General features: G+C 45.5%; 1 protein-coding gene across 5 annotated transcripts in view; it reads right to left on the minus strand.

Annotated features, from left to right (window-relative positions):
- zzz3 (zinc finger, ZZ-type containing 3) overlaps positions 1 to 20,343 on the minus strand; it is a 153,894-nt gene that overhangs the window by 79,615 nt on the left and 53,936 nt on the right. For 3 of the 5 annotated variants that reach the window (XM_085983453.1, XM_085983454.1, XM_085983455.1), the window contains one exon: positions 5,255 to 6,816. In XM_085983453.1, the coding sequence (XP_085839579.1) occupies positions 5,255 to 6,753 (1,499 nt within the window). In that variant the 5' untranslated portion in view covers positions 6,754 to 6,816. Of the gene's footprint in view, positions 1 to 5,254; positions 6,817 to 6,926; positions 7,342 to 20,343 lie in introns of those variants that run through there. The other 2 variants (XM_085983457.1, XM_085983456.1) reach the window with 2 other exon arrangements.

A 20,343-nucleotide genomic window follows, 5' to 3' on the forward strand; every position in this document is an offset into this window, starting at 1 on the left:
GAAGGAGTAAGCCATTTAGGACAGAGATGAGGAGGAATTTCTTCACCCAGAGAGTGGTGAACCTGTGGAATTCTCTACCACAGAAGGCAGTGGAGGCCAATTCATTAAATATATTCAAGAAGGAGTTGGATATATTTCTTAAGGCTAAAGGGATCAAGGGATGTGGGGAGAAGGCAGGGACAGGGTACTGAATTTGGATGATCAGCCATGATCTCAATGAATGGCGAAGCAGGCTCGAGGGGCTGAATGGCCTACTCCTGCTCCTATCGTCTATGTTTCTTGTAGTTGGTCTGCTTTTGCTTGTAAAGGACCAGGACAGGGGTAGGGAATTTGTGACACTGCCATTCATTAATAACGTAAAAACATGACTCGAGTTCCTGTGATGGGCTAATGAAGGCAGAGGGGGGAAATCCAGCAAGGGCCCCTGAAACTAATTACCAACCAGTGACTGCTACGAGCTTGGAAGCAGCGGATACAGGGCTCAGCACTCGCAATCGATGACTAGACTGACACTCGCAGCCTCGGCACATGAAGAATGACCACCCGGGCAAGGGAAGGACTGGAGAATCCTGATGCCCGTTAAAATATCAAAGACAACTTGCATTTATATAGCGCCTTTAATATAGTAAAACATCCCAAGGCACTTCGCAGGAGTGTAATCAGGCAAAATCTGACACCAAGCTACACAAGGAAATATCAGGACAGGTGACCAAAAGCTTGCTCAAGGAGGTAGGTTTTAAGGAGGGTCTTGAAGGAGGAGAGGGTCGAGAAGCAGAGAGGTTTAGGGAAGGAATCCCACAGCTTAGGGCCTCGGCAGCTGAAGGCACGGCCGGCAATGGTGGGGCAATGAAAATCAGGGATGCGAAAGAGGCCAGAATTGGAGGAGCTCAGAAATCTCGGAGGGTTGCAGGGCTGGAGAAAATTACAGAGATAGGGTGGGGTGAGGCAATGGAGGGATCTGAAAACAAGGATGAGAATTTTAAAATCGTGGCGTTGCCTGTCCGAAAGCCAAAGTAGGTCAGCGAGCACACAGGGGAAAGGGGTGAACGGGGCTTGGTGCGAGTTCGGATATGGACAGCAGGGTTTTGGATGAACTGAATTTTATGGAGGGTGGAATATGGGAGGTTGGCGAGGAGAGCCTGACAAATAAAGGAAGAAAAAGATCTTTAATTCTATCTAAAGCTTTATCTTTATTAAAAAAAACACCTCAGATTAAGATTATTCAATAAATAGGGTCAATTTGCATGTGTAGATGACTCTGGTGTATAAAACCAACCCTTCTGCCTGACTGCAATTTTAAAATAACCTATTATATGTGCAGAGCGCCAGGACAGAGCGACATCATTTTAGAAACAAGATGTAAAAGTGTTCTGGACCCTGCAACAGCGAGAGAAAGTGCTGCCTTCAAAAGCAACAACTTGTATTTCTATAGCACCTTCAAATTAAGACTAACTTGGACAGGGTGGATGTTTCCACTTGTGGGAGATTCCAAAACTAAATACAAAACGTTACTGGAAAATCCAACAGGGAAATAAGGAGAAACTTCTTTACTCAAGAGTGATTAGTATGTAGAACGCGCTACCACAGAAAACGGTTGCGGCAAATAGCTTAGCTGCTTTCAAAACGGTCCTAGATGAGAACATGAGAGAAAAGAGAACAGAAAGGGAAGCTAAGAGGCTGAGATGAGGGAGATGGAATGGGAGGAGACTCGTGTGGAGTATAAACAGCAGCACAGACTAGCTGGGCCGAATGGCCTGTTTCGGTGCTGTATATTCTGTAATTCGATGCAATGCAGTAAAACGTCCCAAGGCGCTTCGCAGGAGCATAATCAGACAAAAATCTGACACTGTGCTACACAAGGAGATATTGGGGCAGGTAACCAAAAACTTGGTCAGAGGTAGGTTTTAAGGAGGGTCTTGAAGGAGGAGGTAGAACGGCAGAAAGGTTTAGGGAGGGTATTCCAGGATGTAGGGCCTAGGCAGCTAAAGGCACGGCCGCTAATGGTGGGGCAATGGAAATCGGGGGTGACCAAATTATGCAAGTGAAACCTTTAAAACAAACAGACCATTAGCACTTTTATTCCTTAAGCTTGACAATTTTAAATCTCAGCAGCACCCCAGGCGGTACTCCTGCCAGTCGGTGATCTTCCGGCTAAACGATTAGAGTTCCACAGCTCCAGGGGTAGCCTAGGTATAGGTTTCCGTGGGTCTCAAGACCTCCTATAGACACATATTGGGACCAGTGACATACTACAAGGTAAAATGGACATTCATGGGTTGTGAGTATCTGCTTGAATGGCACTTTCTCTGGCCCTCTGATGGCAAGATACAAAATGCCATTAAAGGGCCGACACATCTTCCATTCCACAAAATGCATGTGGTTTAAGACAAGCAATGTTGCCTCTAGGTTTAAAGAACAGCATTTATAAATAGTTACTGTGGGTTATTTAGCATTGTTCCAAATGCGCTTTCCAAACACAACCCAAGTTTGAAAAGGCAAAGTCTATAACTGTATTGATGTACAGTTCAATTGGACATTGTATGAAAAGTTAGCACTGAAGAAAGGGCTAATCAGCCAGCATTCCTGATCATTGATCAGGCACTGCTGCTGAAAGTATGGTTGGGTGCAACTGTAATGCCCTGTAGTTGAATAGCCACCCGTGACTGACCATTTGGACTGACATGTTTTGAAGAACCACCATTTGGGCAAGGAACTGGAAAGTGTTTGGCAGTCATGAAACCGTACCCTAGCCGGAAAAGAAGATGGAAATAACAACAGAAAATGCTGGAAAAACTCAGCAGGTCAGGCAACATCCGTGGAGAGAAATTTGAGTTGACGTTTCGGGTCGAACCCTTCTTCAAAACTGGAAAGAAAAGAAAATAGATCGAAGGCAGGGCTGCGATCGGACAAAAGAAGTGAAAGAGACAAAAGAAGTAAAAGAGACAATAAAAGGTGTTCGAAGCCAGGCGAGATGGTAATAGGCTGAGATTAGGTGTGAAGTGTACTGGCAGGGCAAGAGATAGCTGCCAGGTGTGAGAGTGAAACAAAAGGAAAGGGGGGGGGGGGGGGGGGGAAAGGGGGAAGGAGTGGAAAAATTACAAGTAAAAAAGTGATAGGGGCCGAGGTTATGATCTGAAGTTGTTGAACTCGATATTGAGTCCGGAAGGCTGCAGAGTGCCTAATCGGAAGATGAGGTGCTGTTACTCGAGTTTACGTTGAGCTTCTGTGGAACAATACAAGAGGCCAAGGACGGTGAGGTCCGAGTGGGAATGGAGCGTTAAACTGAGGCCCCCCTCTGCCGTCTGGGGTGAACATCAAAGATCTCATGGCATATTTCAAAGAAGAGCAGGGGAGTTCTCCCTGGTGCCTTGGCCAATATTTATCCCTCAACCAACATCGTTAAAGCAGAGGATTTGGTCATGATCTCATTGCTGTCTGTGGGAGCTTGCTGTGCGTAAAGTGGCTGCCACGTTTCCTACATTACAACAGTGACTACACTTCAAAAGTACTTCATAGTCTGTAAAGCACTTTTGGACATGAAAGGCGCTGTAGATGTCTTTCTAGTTCAGCATCTGTATTATCAGGGTACTACGAGGCATCTGCTACATTGCTGGCTGATTGCCAAGTGAAGTAAGGACCTATGAATAACCTCAATGTATTGGCTACCAAGGCAAGATGGCTTTGTGTAAAAAAAATAATTTCAAAGCACCCATTACGGAGGTGCTGGAACTTTAAAAATGTGACTACAAATTTCTTTTTCAATCCATTTACTCGAAGCATCGCTTTTCTACCAACAAACTCTCAAATTCTGTAAACTAATGCCTTATTATGTAGCAGAGCTTAGGGAAAAGAATCTACCTCAAATACAGATGAAGGGAATAATACTGCAATGCCACTATACACTTTGAGGTCCATACTAATTAGTCTGGGGACCTTCATTATCCCAGCCAAGAATATACTAGCATAAAAGGGCATTTGTTACACAAACGTAGTCACACTAAAACCAAGAAAAACAGGTCTCACACTGTCCTTCAGTAGGCTCCATGTCCATAAATACATCCTGACCGCATAATAATAGTCAAGGTTACGGTCTCTCCGTTTAGGCACACTCCATAGGGCGGATACAGAGACAAGGTTGGCTGCAGTAAATCATTGTAATGGCACGTTCTCAGCTTTTAAATGGTTCGACATCTTTGGAATTAACATGTGGCTGTGCTTCACGCTCCTCTCAACGGAGCTACTCTGCTCCACGCTACGTTGCCCCACCACCAAGGTTCCCTCTAAGCTGGGCAGCTGCGCGGTAATGGGAAAGGTCCCGCACAGGCTTTTCCATTGTAAATACTGCACAGGCGCAGAAATTTAAAGGGACCGCGCATTTAAAGAAAAAGGCCGCGCAGAACAAAAATGCAGCTTACAAGGAACATCGCCCACCACCTCCAGGATCTCAGCCGCCAGGTTATACCGGTCACCGCGTATAGTGGGCAAATTGCGGTGACACCAATGCGCCCGCTATAAGCACAAGCGATCGGTAACACTCGACAGAGCACTCCAGCTACATTTTGCTCCTCAAATATGTACTTGAGACAGCTCATTTTAGATAGATTGTGAAATTGTTCTTGCCATGGAAGGAGTGCAGCGAAGATTCACCAGGCCGATACCTGAGATGGCAGGAATGACGTATGAGGAGAGATTGGGTCGATTGGGCTTATACTCGCTGGAGTTTAGAAGAATGAGAGGGGATCTCATTGAAACTTATAAAATTCTAACAGGACTAGACAGACTAGATGCAGGAAGGCTGTTCCCGATGGCGGGGGAGTCCAGAACCAGGGGTCACAGTCTAAGGATAAGGGGTAAGCCATTTAGGACAGAGATGAGGAGGAATTTCTTCACCCAGAGAGTGGTGAACCTGTGGAATTCTCTACCACAGAAGGCAGTTGAGGCCAATTCATTAAATATATTCAAGAAGGAGTTAGATATATTTCTTAAGGCTAAAGGGATCAAGGGATATGGGGAGAAGGCAGGAACAGGGTACTGAATTTGGATGATCAGCCATGATCTCATTGAATGGCGGAGCAGGCGCAAGGGGCCGAATGGCCTACTCCTGCTCCTATCTTTCTATGTTTCTAAGTGACAGGTTGACGAGTAATTCTATTTTCACTCTGCATGTACTGCAAAACTAGACAAAACCTGACATTGTTTTAAAAAAAAGAACAAAAAAAAATTCAGATGTCATGGTTACCATGGTTACACATACTCTTTGTTGTGTTTCAGTGCCACATGATCTGATTCAAAGTAGTATACATCAGGCTCTTCCTCCTCCTCTTCTCTAGATTGCTGGCTGCAACTCTCCCGGCTTGTGGGCAAGTGCCCTCTGTCCAGGCCCCGCTGTGCAGGCGAGTCGGGCACACTCCCACTGAAACAGTCTCCAGCCCCGTCCTGGGGCAGCTCTCTCTTAGCCAGAGAGTCGTCCTCCTCCAATTTCGCACAGTGCTCGCTGTCTGCAGCCACTACTGCCCCTCCGGCCTTTTCACATTCATTAAGACTGGGAGATTTGTCTTCCACCTGCCCATTGTCCCTGGTGGGCGAGCTTATCTTTTGAGGGCTGCACTTGTTAACCGCAGCCCTCCTGGGCGAAGTTCTCAGTGCATATCTATGTTCTTGAGGTTCAAGCAAGGGACCTAGTCCAGAGTCCGGCACTGCAGAAGAATCAGGCACCCCTGAGATCGGTTCAACGTCCTGAGCAGCATCGATACTGCAACTGGCATTCTCAAAACACTGTTCCTTCGACTGGGATGAATTATACCCCACAACGTCGACTTCTTCCTCAGATTCCCTGATTTGCGTTGGGTTTTCAGTTGCTAGAACTGCGGTAGGTTGTTGTGACTGACTGGTTTGCGACACAGAGTGGCAGTCACTTACTGTCCTGTAGTCTTCCCACTCCGAATCGGTAGAAGGCACGTCGGGCTCTGAAACGGTGGCCACCTTACTGCCGTTGAGCAGCACCGAATGGCCACCTGAATTGCCGTTTTCAGTTTCTGTTGGTAAAATGGATGCACACGTATCAACAACATCAACACATTTTGGTTTATTGTTCAAACGAAGAGGTTCACACTCACTACACGCCGGAGCAGCAGCAGCATCTTTTGCATTGATCCCATTGGCAGCCTGGTGAGCGGACATCTCTTTCAGCAGCGACGAGTCGTCACGTCCACCGTCCAAGTCTTTCACCTTTTTGATCTCCCTTTTATCACAGTCATCCAGTAAAAGAAAGCGTCGAGCGCGCTTGAGCTGCGCCGAGTCCCCGTCATTGTTTGCGGCCGAGCCCTTTCGCTCGAGCGACGGCTTTTCACTTTTAACAGGCGAGGACGCATCCTCCGGGCCGTCTGCAGGCTCCGAGCGGGAGCATCGCTTTACCCGTTTAAAGGCGGGCAATATCGGGTCGCAAACGTCCAAAGTCTTTTTCTCGTGGTTGTCCTTCTCGGAGCACGACAGTCCCCTTTTTCGAGGGCTCGCCCAGGACTCGCGAGCGTTGTGCTGTTTGCATTCGGTAACCTTCCCGCCGTTTGTGCCCTTCTGTTGCGGTATGCCGTCTTGCTTCTTTTTCGGTGATCGCGATCTCAACTGAGGCAAAGGGGAGGAATCGTCGGGGTGAACTATGCTCCGATTCCTCAAGGTTCGCCCGCAGAAGTTTTCGTCCAAACCGTTGGAGCCAACTGACGATCTTGTAACACGCTGGGAGCGAAAAGTAGCCATGCTATGGCAAATCCCTAAAATATCACCATCATGATTCCCTCATGAGCACCAAGTGAAGAAAACCTTGAGAATACAAAAAAAAGAGAAAGTTAAGCAAGAAGCAGAAAACAAAACAAATTGCACACAAATAATCCAGCTGCAGTCTGACTTTGCCATGTGTGGCATAGTATTACCCTATTCTGTTTTCAGCTATTCATTATTTTCTCCTGCAATTGAAGGACAGCAATTGCAAGAGAGTCGTTGGAGCATGGGCTGCTTTGCTACAGGAAGTCGTTGAGGCAGCAATCATTGCACTTTTTAAGGGAAGAGCAGATAAACATTTGAAGCAGTAGAGCATACAGATATGGGGAGACAGCAGGGCAGTGGGATCCGTTTTGGATTGATCTAGCAAAGAGCTGGCACAGATCGATGCGACACAACGGCCCCCTTCAGTCCTGTTAACATCTATGGTTCCAACATGTCGTTTTTTCCGTGCAGCTGCGAAATCAAACTGGAGACAAAAAGTGAAATGTTTGAGTCTTATATATGGATTGCATAAATGTGAAAGCTGGACTTTGAACGCTGAAGAACAAGGGGGCAGTCATTTTGGCTATGCTTACATAGAGATGCTGAAAATTAGTTGGACAAGAAGAACGACTAATCAGATGTCCTTTAATCAGCGCAAGCAAGGGAAGTAGTGAGACTGATTCTGATTTGTGGACATACTCTGGGCATATTACTCGGGTTCCAAGGAAAGTTGCTCAAATGGTCACTGGAAATAGATCAAGAGGAAGGCAAAGAAGAACATGATGATGTGGGAATGATTGGTGAAGCTTCAACGACTGATACAGTTCAGAGGGACCTGGGGGTCCTTGTGCAAGAAGCACAAAAAGTTAGCATGCAGGTACAGCAAGTAATCAAAAAGGCAAATGGAATGTTGGCCTTTATTTCAAAAGGGGTTGGAGTATAAAAGCAGGTAAGTCACAGAAACATAGAAGATAGGAGCAGGAGTAGGCCATTCGGCCCCTCGAGCCTGCTCCGCCATTTAATGAGATCATGGCTGATCATCCAAATTCAGTACCCTGTTCCTGCTTTCTCCCCATATCCCTTGATCCCTTTAGCCTTAAGAAATATATCTAGCACCTTCTTGATTAGTCCTGTACAGGGTATTGGTGAGACCACACCTGGAGTACTGCGTACAGTTTTGGTCTCCTTATTTAAGGAAGGATATACTTGCATTGGAGGCAGTTCAGAGACGATTCACTGGGTTAATTCCAGAGATGAGGAGGTTGACTTATGAGGAAAGGTTGAGCAGGTTGGGCCTATACTCATTGGAATTTAGAAGAATGAGAGGTGATCTTATTGAAACATATAAGATACTGAGGGGGCTCGACAGGGTAGATGCAGAGAGGATGTTTCCCCTCGTGGGGAAATCTAGAACACGGGGGCACAGTTTTAGAATAAAGGGTCACCCTTTTAGAACTGAGATGAGGAGGAATTTCTTCTGAGGGTCATAAATCTGTGGAAATCTCTGCCCCAGAGAGCCATGGAGGCTGGGTCATTAAATACATTTAAGGTGGAGAGAGACAGCTTTTTGCAAGATAAGGGAGTGAAGGGTTATGGGGAGCTGGCGGGGAAGTGGCTTTGAGCCCAAGATCAGCCACGATCTTATTGAATGGTGGAGCAGGCTCGAGGGGCCAAGTGGCCTATTCCTGCTCCTATTTCTTATGTTCTTATGACACAATTACTCATGCAGACTGGAAACCATGGAGTGCTGGAGTAGGCGAATAAAAAAGTGTAACATTTTCTCCCCATTTCCCTTTCTAGGCCTTCCCATTGACCCACACCACATCCTAGTCAAGATGGCATCCAGGAGACCTGCTCCCAGGCCACTGCAAAATGGAACGCTGGAAGCTGAGCAACATAGTAACAGGAGGAGGCCATTTAGTCCCTCAAGCCTTCTCCACCATCCAATTGGATCATGGCTGATCTGTACCTCAACTCTATTTACCCACCGTAGCTCCATATCCCTACCCAAAAAATCAATCTCAATCTTGAAAGCTCCAATTGTCCCAACATCCACATCTTTTGGGGGAAGAGACAGCCAGCAGTAGCTCTCCAAGATTAGTCTTCCCTCCTTACAGAGCAGTCCCTGCCCTCTAGCAGGTGACGTTCCAGAAAAGCGCAATTGTGATCTGTAATTCACTGCATGGGGCATACCTCAAACTATTAGTTTCTTCTCTCTCTGAAATTCTCGCTGCTTCTGAAGGCATTGATTCCTTGCTGCACTACGATTGCCAATCATCCTCCAGGACCTTGTCAAGGTAGCCATTATTCGTGTGTGGACCTTGAAAGTTCTCAGGTTCCTTGACCATGGGCTACTACAGCTGAGCCTGAACCTATTCTTAACCAACTTTCACACACATACACACAATTTATAGCAGGGGTCGATGGATTATGCTTGGCTGATTTTTTTCCTCTCTAAGGTGTCAATCGTGGCTCAGTGGGTAGCACTCTTGCCTCAGAAGGCTGTGGATTCAAGTCCCACTATAGAGACTCGAGTATAAAATCTACACTGACACTTCAGTCTAGTACTGAGGGAGTGCAGCACTGTTGGAGGTGCCGTCTTTCAGATGAGACGTTAAATGGAGGCCCTGACTGCCCTCTCAGGTGGGTGTAAAAGATCCCCTGGCACTATTTGAAGATCAGGGGAGTTTTCCCAATGTCCTGGCCAACATTTATCCCTTAATCAACACCTAAAACAGATGATCTGGTCATTTATGTCATTTTTGTTTGTGGGAGCTTGCTGTGCGCAAAGTGGCTGTTGTGTTTCGTGCATTACTACAGTGACTACACTTCAAAATTACTTAATTGGCTGTAAAATGTTTTGGGATGTCCTGAGGTTGTGAAAGGTGCTATATAAATGCAAGTCTTTCTTTTTAATCCAAGGGCACCTTTACCTGGCTGAGGTCAGACGGGGTAGGGATGGGGAGAAAGAGCCTGAAGCCGTTAGGCAGTTATACAATAAGTTGTCAATTGCTGAGAAGCAAACATTAAGTCAACTGTGAGGCTTGGCATTAAGCTGCTTTAATTAAAACTATAGTTCTCACTAGAAAAAACAATCCGAATCAAAAGAAATGCTGAGCACCAGCACGGATAAAATATGGACCAAAGTCTAAGACACAATGTTGGAATTCCACAAGTAAATTCTGCAAATAATTGAAATAATGACCAGCAAAACTGAAAAGCTCCTAAGTAACCCACAAAGAACTGTGTGCTAACATGATACATATGGTGGCCTGTCACGTTAATTCACCGCTCCATTCCCACTCAGACCTCACCGTCTGCGGCCTCTTGCATTGTTCCACGGAAGCTCAGCGTAAACTCGAGGAACAGCACCTCATCTTCCGATTAGGCACTTTACAGCCTTCTGGACTCAACATAAAGTTCAACAATTTCAGATCATAACCTCGGCCCCTATCATATATATATATATTTTTTTTTTTAATTATTTTATTTTATTTATTTATTTATTTTTTATCCACGCTTTTTGTTTGGCCTTTTTTCTTCCCTCCCACAGGGCAGCGGTCCTTCATTCTGCCAGCGCAATTCACACTTCATCTAGAGCCATCCTTTGTTCCTTAACCTGTCCCATTACCATCTCCTCCTGCCTTGAATATCTCGCAATGTCTCTTAATCTCTCCTGCTTTCTATCCTATCACTGACCTTCCCTTTTGTTCTTTCATCCCCTCCCCTTTTCCCAGCCCCTAAACTTGTTTTAAAATCTATTCCCTTTCCTGCTTTTTTCCAGTCCTGACGAAAGGTCTTCGACCTGAAACATTGACTCTGTTTCTCTCTCCACCGATGCTGCCTGGCCTGCTGAGTTTTTCCAGCGTTTTCTGTTGTTATTTCGGATTTCCAGCATCCGCGGTATTTTGCTATATGATACATATGGTTATTTCTGTGGGTTTTTTTTTGCCTCTCCCAAGGGAGTACATGGCTGCCAGTGACATCCTATGGGATTGTGATCGTGGTAAACTATCCCTCCTCATTCTACTCGACCTTTCGGCAGCCTTTGACACGGTTGACCACACCATCCTCCTCCAACGCCTCTCCACCGTCGTCCAGCTGGGTGGGACTGCACTCGCCTAGTTCCATTCTTATCTGTCCAGTTGTAGCCAGAGAATCACCTGCAGTGGCTTCTCTTCCCGCTCCGTTACCTCTGGTGTTCCTTGGCCCCCTCCTATTTCTCATCTGCAAGCTGCCCCTTGGCGACATCATCCGAAAACACAGTGTCAGTTTCCACATGTACACTAACGACACCCAGCTCTACCTCACCACCACCTCTCTCGACCCCTCCACTAGCTCTAAATGGTCAGACTGCTTGTCTTACATCCAGTACTGGATGAGCAGAAATTTCCTCCAACTAATTATTGGGAAGACCGAAGCAATTGTCTTCAGTCCCCACCACCGACTCCATCCCTCTCCCTGGCAACTTCCTGAACCTGAACCAGACTGTTCGAAACCTTGCTGTTGTATTTGACCCCGAGATGAGCTTCTGGCCACCAACGTTTCCTTTAAGTGCTCTGCCTGTCCCGCGTAGCGGTGAGTCAGCTTTTAAATAGAAAAACCATGCATGTGTGGAATTCTGAATGGTCAGCGCAACCTGTTAAAGGGGTTGCGCGGGCCCAAAAAAAATTAGAGAAAATTGCCGACCACATATCCATGCCATCACCCAGCTTATTTCCACCTCCACAACATCGCCCGACTCCGCCCCTGCCTCAGTTCATCTACTGCTGAACCCTCATCCATGCATTTGTTACCTTGTGACTTGACTATTCCAACGCACTCCTGGCCGGCCTCCCATCCTCCATAAACTTAAGGTCATCAAAACTCGGCTGCCCGTATCCTAACTCACACCAAGTCCCGTTCACCCATCACCCCTGTGCTCGCTGACCTACAGTGGCTCCCGGTTAAGCAACGCCTCGATTTTAAAATTCTCATCCTTTTCAAATACCCCCATGGCCTCACCCTTCCCGATCTCTGCAATCTCCTCTAGCCCTACAACCCTCAGATATCGGCACTCCTCCAATTCTAGCCTCTTGCGCATCCCCAACTTTCATTGCTCCAATGTTAGAGGCCGTGCCTTCAGCTGCCGAGGCCCTAAGCTCTGGAATTCCCTCCCTAAACTGCTCCACCTCTCTAAACCTCTTTCTTCCTTTAAGACACTCCTTAAAACCTACCTCGTTGATCTGCCCCAATACCTCCTTATGTGGCTCGGTGTCAAACTTTTTGTCTTATAATACTCCTGTGAAACACCTTGGGACGTTTTACTATGTTAAAGGCGCTATGTAAATACAAATTGTTGCTGTTGGCGGTGGGAGCATTGGGGATTCATGATGCGGAGTTGCAACATGACTGTATGGGACAGGCTAGATGGACCAGCTGGTCTTTTCCTTTGTGTATGTTTGTATGTTAGTGGTGCAGTCTAAAGACTTATACGTCCACCTTCAACTTAAAGCGATAAAGTTTCCATGTTCTATTTATTCCACTTCGGCCTTTCCCATTTATCTTTAAATGAAAGGTTTATGTGGGCACTCACCAAAGAAACAAATGTTTATTAACTGCTGGATAATCAGATAGAAGCATACAATGAGGCCATTCTACCCATCATGTCTGTGCCAGATCTTTGAAAGAGCTATCCAACTAATCCCACTCCCCTGCCCTTTCCTCATAACCCAGCAATTTTTTTCCTTTTCAAGTATTTATCCAATTCCCTTTTGAAAGTTACTATTGAATCTGCTTCCATCATTCCCTCGGGCGGTGCACTCCAGATCACAACTCGCTGCGTAAAAAAAATTCTCATCTCGCCTCTGGTTCTTTTAGCAAGTACCTTAAATTTGTATCCTCTGGTTACCAACCGTACTGCCACTGGCAACAGTTCCTCCTTATTTACTCTATCAAAACCCTTCATGATTTTGAACACCTCAATAAATTTCCCCTTAACCTTCTCTGCTCCAAGGAGAACAACCCCAGCTTCTCTAGTCTCTCCATGTAACTGAAGTCCCGTATCTCTGGTACTATTTTAGTAAATCCACTCTGCATCCTCTCCACGGCCTTGACATCCTTCCTAAAGTGCGGTGCCCACAACTGAACACAATACTCCAGCTGGGGCCTAACCAATGATTTATAAAGGCTTAGCATAACTTCCTTGCTATTTTATTCTAAGCCTCTGTTTATAAAGCAAAGGATTCCGTATGCTTTTTTTTAAACAGCCTCCTCAATTTGTCCTGTCACTTTCAAAGATTTGTTTACGTACACACCCAGATCTCTCTGTTCCTGCACCCCCTTTAAAATTATACCATTCGGTCTAGATTGCCTCCTCATTCTTACTACCAAAATGCATAATTTCACACTTCTCTGCGTCTGCCCATTTCACCAGTCTGTCTGTGTCCTCCTGAAGTCTGTTGGTATCCTCCTCACTGTTTACTACATTTCTGAGTTATGTGTCATCTGCAAACTTTGAAATGATGCCCTGTATACCCAAGTCCAGGTAATTAATATACATCAAAAAAAGCAGTGGCCCTCATTCCGATCCCTGGGGGACACCACTGTATACCTCCCTCCAGTCTGAAAAACAACCGTTCACCACTATTCTCTGCCTTCTGTCTCTTAGCCAATTTTGTATCCACGCTGCCACTACCCCTTTAATCCCATGGGCTTCAATTTCGCTAACAAGTCTATTATGTGGTACTTTATCAAACGCCTTTTGAAAGCTCAAATATACATCATCAACCAGAATCATGTTAATCAAACACTATTTCCCTTTAACAAATCTGTGCTGGCTGTCATTTATTAATCCATATTTTTCCAAATGAAAATTAATTTTGTCTCAGATTATTGTCTCTAAATGGTACCCCACCACCGACATTAGGCTGGCTGGCCTATGGTTGCCGGGTTTACCCGTCCCCTTTTTTGAACAGGGGTGTAACATTTGCAATCCTCCAGTCCACCGCTCCCATATCCAAGGAAGATTGAAAGATTGTGGCCACCCTTACTTCCCTCAGCATCCTAGGGTGCATCCCATCTAGACCGGGTGACTTTTCTACTTTGAGCGTTGCCAACCTTTTAAGTGCCTCTTTATATATTTTTATCCTATCCAATTTCTGTACTACCGCCTCCTCTACTGTGACATGTCATCACCATGCTCCACGTCAAACATACAAGACTACAAGGATGTGTTGCTACGTTCTCAAGTAGTTGTGCATGGCAATGTATTCAATGGTTGCCAGTCAATATGGATGACAACAGTACAAGACTATGATATACAAAGAAAATCTGGAGAAAGCCTGTAAAAGGGATAAACAAATGACTCCCATGAAGACAGTCCGCAAATACCAAGCTCCTCAGTATTTTCTCAACTAAAGTAGAAACACATGAGCAAGCACCTGAAAAGCACCGAGTCCACTGTATCAAACAGTATTCGCTCACAATCTTTGATCGAAGATGTTATTTAATTGTCCGACATAAATACAGAAGCAATGAGAACACCTTTTCTATAGCACAAGTGGCCTCAGAATTATTTTGCAATTTTTTAATTGATTTTATTGCTGTAACCAATCACCCTTTACACAGCAAGTAATTCAATTTGCTTCATCATAAGATTTAAACACTTCATTACTCCACAGTTTTGGTGCATAGGAAAACTTACTTATGCCATAAAGTTATAAACATTCCTGGGATTATGATTGCCTGATGCACTTGTTATGTTGTTGTAGTACAGCTTTCACAGAACTGCAGAGTGGTGTTGAATGCCCATAGATGCAAAGATCAGCAGTATAACTTGGGAGTTGAGACTGTATCCAGGGCCCGAGTACACTCAAGCCAAGGATTTTAAGACCACCTCGTGTCAATAGTCTGACATGGCTTGGACTTCACACCAGGTGCAGTATAACTACAGTCAACTGTGAAGCAAAGTTTAAAAAGTTCCCAGGCAGATGATTGCCACACTCGGGGAATTGTTTTAAAAACTTGAAGCAGCAAAAAAAAAAAAATGCTGGAAATATACAGCGATGACAGCTCTGCAACCAAAAAATTAACCATTCTTTGCTCTTTTAGAGTACAACAACAACAATTTGCATTTATATAGCACCTTTAACGAAGTAAAATGTCCCAAGGCGCTTCACAGGAGCGTTAACAGACAAAATTTGACACTGAACTATTTAAGAAGATATTAGGACAAGGAAAGAGGTAGGTTTTAAGGAGCGCCTTAAAGTAGGAGAGAGGTGGAGAGGCGGAGTGGTTTAGGGAGGGAATTTCAGAGCTTAGGGCTTTGGTAGCTGAAGGCATAGCCTGCAATGGTGGGGCGAAGGAAATGGGGGATGTGCAAGAGGCCAGAATTGAAGGAGCGCAGAAATTTTGGAGGAGAGGATTACAGGGCTAGAGAAGGTTACAGAGATAGCGAGAGGAGAGGCCATGTGGGGTTTGAACACAAGGTGAAGAAGTTTAAATAATTTTAAGTACCGACGAATCTGCTGTGTATGTCCAGCATTTTCTGTTCTTATTTCATAGATCCTTCTTTTTATTTCTACTTCTTAATATTTATTAATTTCACAAAATAAGTTTTAACAGAGAGTCCGCCCTCCTACCACATAAAAAAATGTAAGTGGTCAGGAGTGGCGAACGGCACGTCATAGGTCCATTGTCACATTGCGCAGCTAGCAGTAGAACTCTGGTCTGCCAACTGTGGCTTATTGGTCTGAAAATAACAGCACGCTGGAAGAAACGAACGCGTCACAGTAATAACTGTAGTGATCGAATGCCCCAAAATATTCCTTCAACATGCTGCCTGCTACACTCTGCTGTGGCTTGCTAAAAAAATTTAATGGCACTCTTATTCATTTCAGTAAGCGTGATTGGAGACAGCAGCTTACTTCTTCCCGTGCTACAAACAGAATTGAATTTGGCAATAAAAATCACTAACATGCGTCAGAAAAACCATAAATTCAATACAGTTGTGCAAAATAGGACTTGCGCTGCACTGAATGAAAAGCTGTCAAATAATCTGTTACCAGTGCTGCACAAACTAGAACCATACGTGCTGCTGTCTCATAGAATCATAGAAATTTACGGCACAGAAGCAGGCCATTTGACACATCGTGTCCGTGCCGGCCGAAAAACAGCTATCCGGCCTAATCCCACTTTCCAGCTCTTGGTCCGTAGCCCTGTAGGTTACGGCACTTCAAGTGTATATCCGAGTACTTTTTAAATGTGATGAGGGTTTCTGTCTCTACCACCCTTTCAGGCAGAGAGTTCCAGACCCCCACCCTCCTCTGGGTGAAAAAAAAGTTCTCCTCAACTCCCCTCTAATCCTTCTACCAATTACTTTAAATCTGTGCCCCCTGGTTATTGACCTCTCTGCTAGGGGAAGTAGGTCCTTCCCATCCACTATCTAGGCCCTACATAATCTCATATCTGCAGAGTGCTGTATTAAGAAAATCTGTACAGGCTACGATGTCCCAGTGGGATTATCCAGGGAGGCTACGATGTGTCAGTGGGAATATCCAGGAAGGCTACGATGTGTCAGTGGGAATATCCAGGGAGGCTACGATGTGTCAGTGGGAATATCCAGGGAGGCTACGATGTGTCAGTGGGAATATCCAGGGAGGCTACAATGTGTCAGTGGGAATATCCAGAGAGGCTACGATGTGCCAGTGGGAATATCCAGAGAGGCTACAATGTGTCAGTGGGAATATCCAGAGAGCCTACGATGTGCCAGTGGGAATATCCAGAGAGGCTACGATGTGCCAGTGGGAATATCCAGAGAGGCTACGATGTGTCAGTGGGAATATCCAGAGAGGCTACGATGTGTCAGTGGGAATATCCAGGGAGGCTACGATGTGTCAGTGGGATTATCCAGAGAGGCTACGATGTGTCAGTGGGATTATCCAGAGAGGCTACGATGTGTCAGTGGGAATATCCAGAGAGGCTACGATGTGTCAGTGGGAATATCCAGAGAGGCTACGATGTGTCAGTGGGATTATCCAGAGAGGCTACGATGTGTCAGTGGGAATATCCAGGGAGGCTACGATGTGTCAGTGGGAATATCCAGGGAGTAGCCAAGCCATTCAGTCCAGGAATATTTTGGAAATAACAACAGAAAATGCTGGAAAAACTCAGCAGGCCAGGCAACATTCGTGGAGAGAAATTAGAGTCGACGATTCGGGTCGAAACCCTTTTTCAAAACTGGAAAGGAAATGAAATAGATCGAAGGCAGGGCTGGGAGAAAACAAAAGAAGTAAAGAGACATTAAGAGGTATTCAAAACCAGACGAGATGGTAATAGGTCAGCGAAGACAAAAGACAGCTCAGATTAGGTGTGAAGTGTACTGGCAGGATGAGAGACAGCTGCCATGTGGGAGAGAGAGAAAAAAGGGGGGGGGCGGGGGGAAAGGATAGACCCAAAACAAAGGGGTGGAATTTTGGGTTCAGTCAGTGATCTGTACTAAATTAACTGATTTCAGCTGTGGGTAAAGGGTGGGAGAAACAGGTCTGTTAGATCAGGGTATCAAGGGATATGGAGCAAAGGTAGGTAAATGGGGTTGAGTTAGAGATCAGCCATGATCTAATGGAATGGCAGAACAGGCTCGAGGGACAGAATGGCCTACTCCTGTTCCTAACCAACTTCAGTACCCCGGATCAAGAAGGGGAAAATGCATGCAATTAAGTGTAGGTTCAGCCTCAATTGACAAATACAAAATTCATATGGTCCTCAATTGAAGGAAGGTCTCAAAAGCTACCATTACATTGCAGCCTGGGTTTTGGAAGAGCAACGTAACTGAGCCCCTCACCTGTGAACTGTGCTTTGTGAGTGTGGGACTGCAATATTCGGCGCCTGCACTGAGCTGGCTAGGACATTTTAGCCAGCACATGTGCAGAGCAGTGATGTTGTGACTAAGCTTCACAATGTCAACCACCATAAAAGGCTGCTGCAGTGGCACCTGCGGGTTTGCTAGCCCTGATAAGACTGGCAGCAGCCAGGAAGATCCAGTGACGCATGGGCCTTCCTCTCTGCCAGCCTGAGAAACAAATCCAGCAGTTGTACATTGAGGGAGCTGCCATCTTCAGAAAGACCAGTGTTATGTGGCAGCCAAACATAACACAAAAGTGGTTAAAATCAGTATCTTCCCCCAGCTTTACTTCAGAGAACAACTATTAAACACGGTGTCAGCCAGGGCTCAATGGTAGCACTCTCGCCTCGAGTCAGAAGGTCATGGGTTCGAGTCCCAGAGACTCGAGCACACAATCTAGGTTGACAGTCCAGGGCCGTACTGAGGGAGCACTGCACTTTGGGAGGTGCCGTCTTTTTGGATGAGGCGTTAAACCAAAGCTCAGGTGGACGGAAAAGATCCCAAAACACTATTTCGAGAGGAGCAAGGGAGATCACCTGGCCAATATTTATCCCTCAACTAACATCGCTAAAACAGATTATCTGGTCGTTGTGGGGCCTTGGCTGCTGCGTTGCCTACATTACAACAGTGACTAAACTTCAAAAAGTACTTCATTGGTTGTAAAGCCCTTTGGGATGTCCTGAGAAAGTGAAAGGCGCTATAAAATGCAAGTCTCTCTTTTCTTTCTTTCAAACTGCCTGTTTCGATAACAATTTTTTGCAAGAACTATTTGAGTGAGCTGAAGAGATGGGCACGAATCTTTTAAAAATAACATTAAATTACAAAAAATGGGAGGGCTTCTTGCAACGACAAAGACCCGCTGCCACCCAGAGTCCTATTTTGGGTTACCCTGCCTGCCATACTCAAGGGCACAGTGCCCCCATGCTTCATTGTTCCACGAGGCACGATGGAGTCCTCAGATTTGCCCTTCCCGTCTCTCTCCGTTTGCATTGTGGCGGGTGTTGCAGCCATCTCCCGATGGAATGCTTGGGTGGGAAAACATTGAGAAATCAATGATTTACTACTCCTCCCAACTAAACATAGAAAACCAACCGGAAAACAATAGGGCTGACTGGTTTACAGAGCTGCAGCAATGTTGCCATTCTGTGTAAGGGGATTCGCTGGGAAATATAGGAAAACTTTGATGACTAGTTGATGTAAAGAACTGTTGTATCACAAGAGTAACTGTTGAACGAGGTTTGGAGAGCTTCATTTAGCTCTTTCCCGGTCTTTAGTTGAATAGCATTCTCATTTTTTCTAAAACAATTATTTACATCAGAACACAGCGGGCGTACAACCACATCATCCTCCTCTTCCTTTTTCAAAATGTCATAAAATTAACAGTTTTCAAAATAAAATTAACACCTCATTTTGCATTAACAAGTGTCTGCATCTTGGTTATGAACAAAGTAACATGATGAAGTGTGAATCAAAGCACAGCACTGCAATGAATCGCACCATTCTTGAACAACGCACATTTCTGCAGCACGCCTCATGCACAGGCCTGAGTGCATTGGATAGCGAGTAGATAGCGAGCAGGAGGGAGAGAGGGCGAGGAAGCTAAAGCATCGAAGGGGAATATCTCCAGGAGTTTTGAGGGGAGGCCTAGAAGCTAAGGAGGGAGCTCCAGAGCATGGAGGCATAGTGACCGATGGTGGGAGAGTGGAGAACAAAAAAATAGGATGGCGTCAGAGAGTACCGGCAGACATATGGTTCGAGGGGAACAGGAATGTAAACGGGTCTAACAGAAGAGATATCACTCTTTCTCACAAGTGGGATAGATTGGGTGTTCCCTATCTCTGTAATCTCCTCCAGCCCTACAACCAATGTTCCCTTTAAGCTGCCCAGCGCTCTGGAGGTCCTGCACAGGCGGCTCACCGGCTTTTACATGGAAAAACCGCATGGTCCCAAAAAAATGAAAGGGAATATTGCCTACAACCAATGTTCCCTTTAAGCTGTGCAGCCACACGGTGCTCTGCAGCTCCCATGCAGCCGTTTCATGACTTTTAAATGGGAAAAACCATGCATACGCTGTATTTTGAAGGGGCTGCGCACCCCAAAAAAATTAAAGGGAACATTGCCTCCAAGATATCTGCGGTCCTTCAATTCTGGCCTCGAGCATTCCCTCCCTAAGCCTCTCCGCCTCTCTACCGCTCTCTCCTTTAAGACGCTCCTTAAAACCTACCTCTTTGGCAAAGTCATCTGCCCGAATATCTCTTTATGTGGCTCGGTGTCAAATTTTGTTTTAACGCTCCTGTGAAACACCTTGGGACGTTTTACTACGTTAACGGCACTATATAAATACAAGTTGCTGTTGTTCCGATGCTCTCATTTAAGATGGTGCGCTCACTTAAGAAACAGCTCGAAGCTGTAAAATAGAAAGATGGTGACATGAATCTTGTCATTCATGTGGAAATGACTTATGAAATAATACTGGGCGGTCTGCTGGTGGCGCTGTCCAGGGAGAGTATAAATACTCGGGCATGGGCCCAGCTTGCTCAGGACATTCTTTAACAGGAACTAGTGAAGGACACAACTAGATCTCCATGTTGTGAATCAGTTGATTAAAGCCTTGTTTAATACTCAGACCAAGTGCCTAGTAGTTTTCTTACATTCTCAACAGGACGCCCAAGAGTTTCTGCGCTGTTTGATGGATCAACTTC

This window comes from Somniosus microcephalus, chromosome 3 (assembly GCF_052327205.1).
Source record: "Somniosus microcephalus isolate GS21.2 chromosome 3, FLI_Smic_1.0, whole genome shotgun sequence".
Classification (NCBI taxonomy): Eukaryota; Metazoa; Chordata; class Chondrichthyes; order Squaliformes; family Somniosidae; genus Somniosus; species Somniosus microcephalus.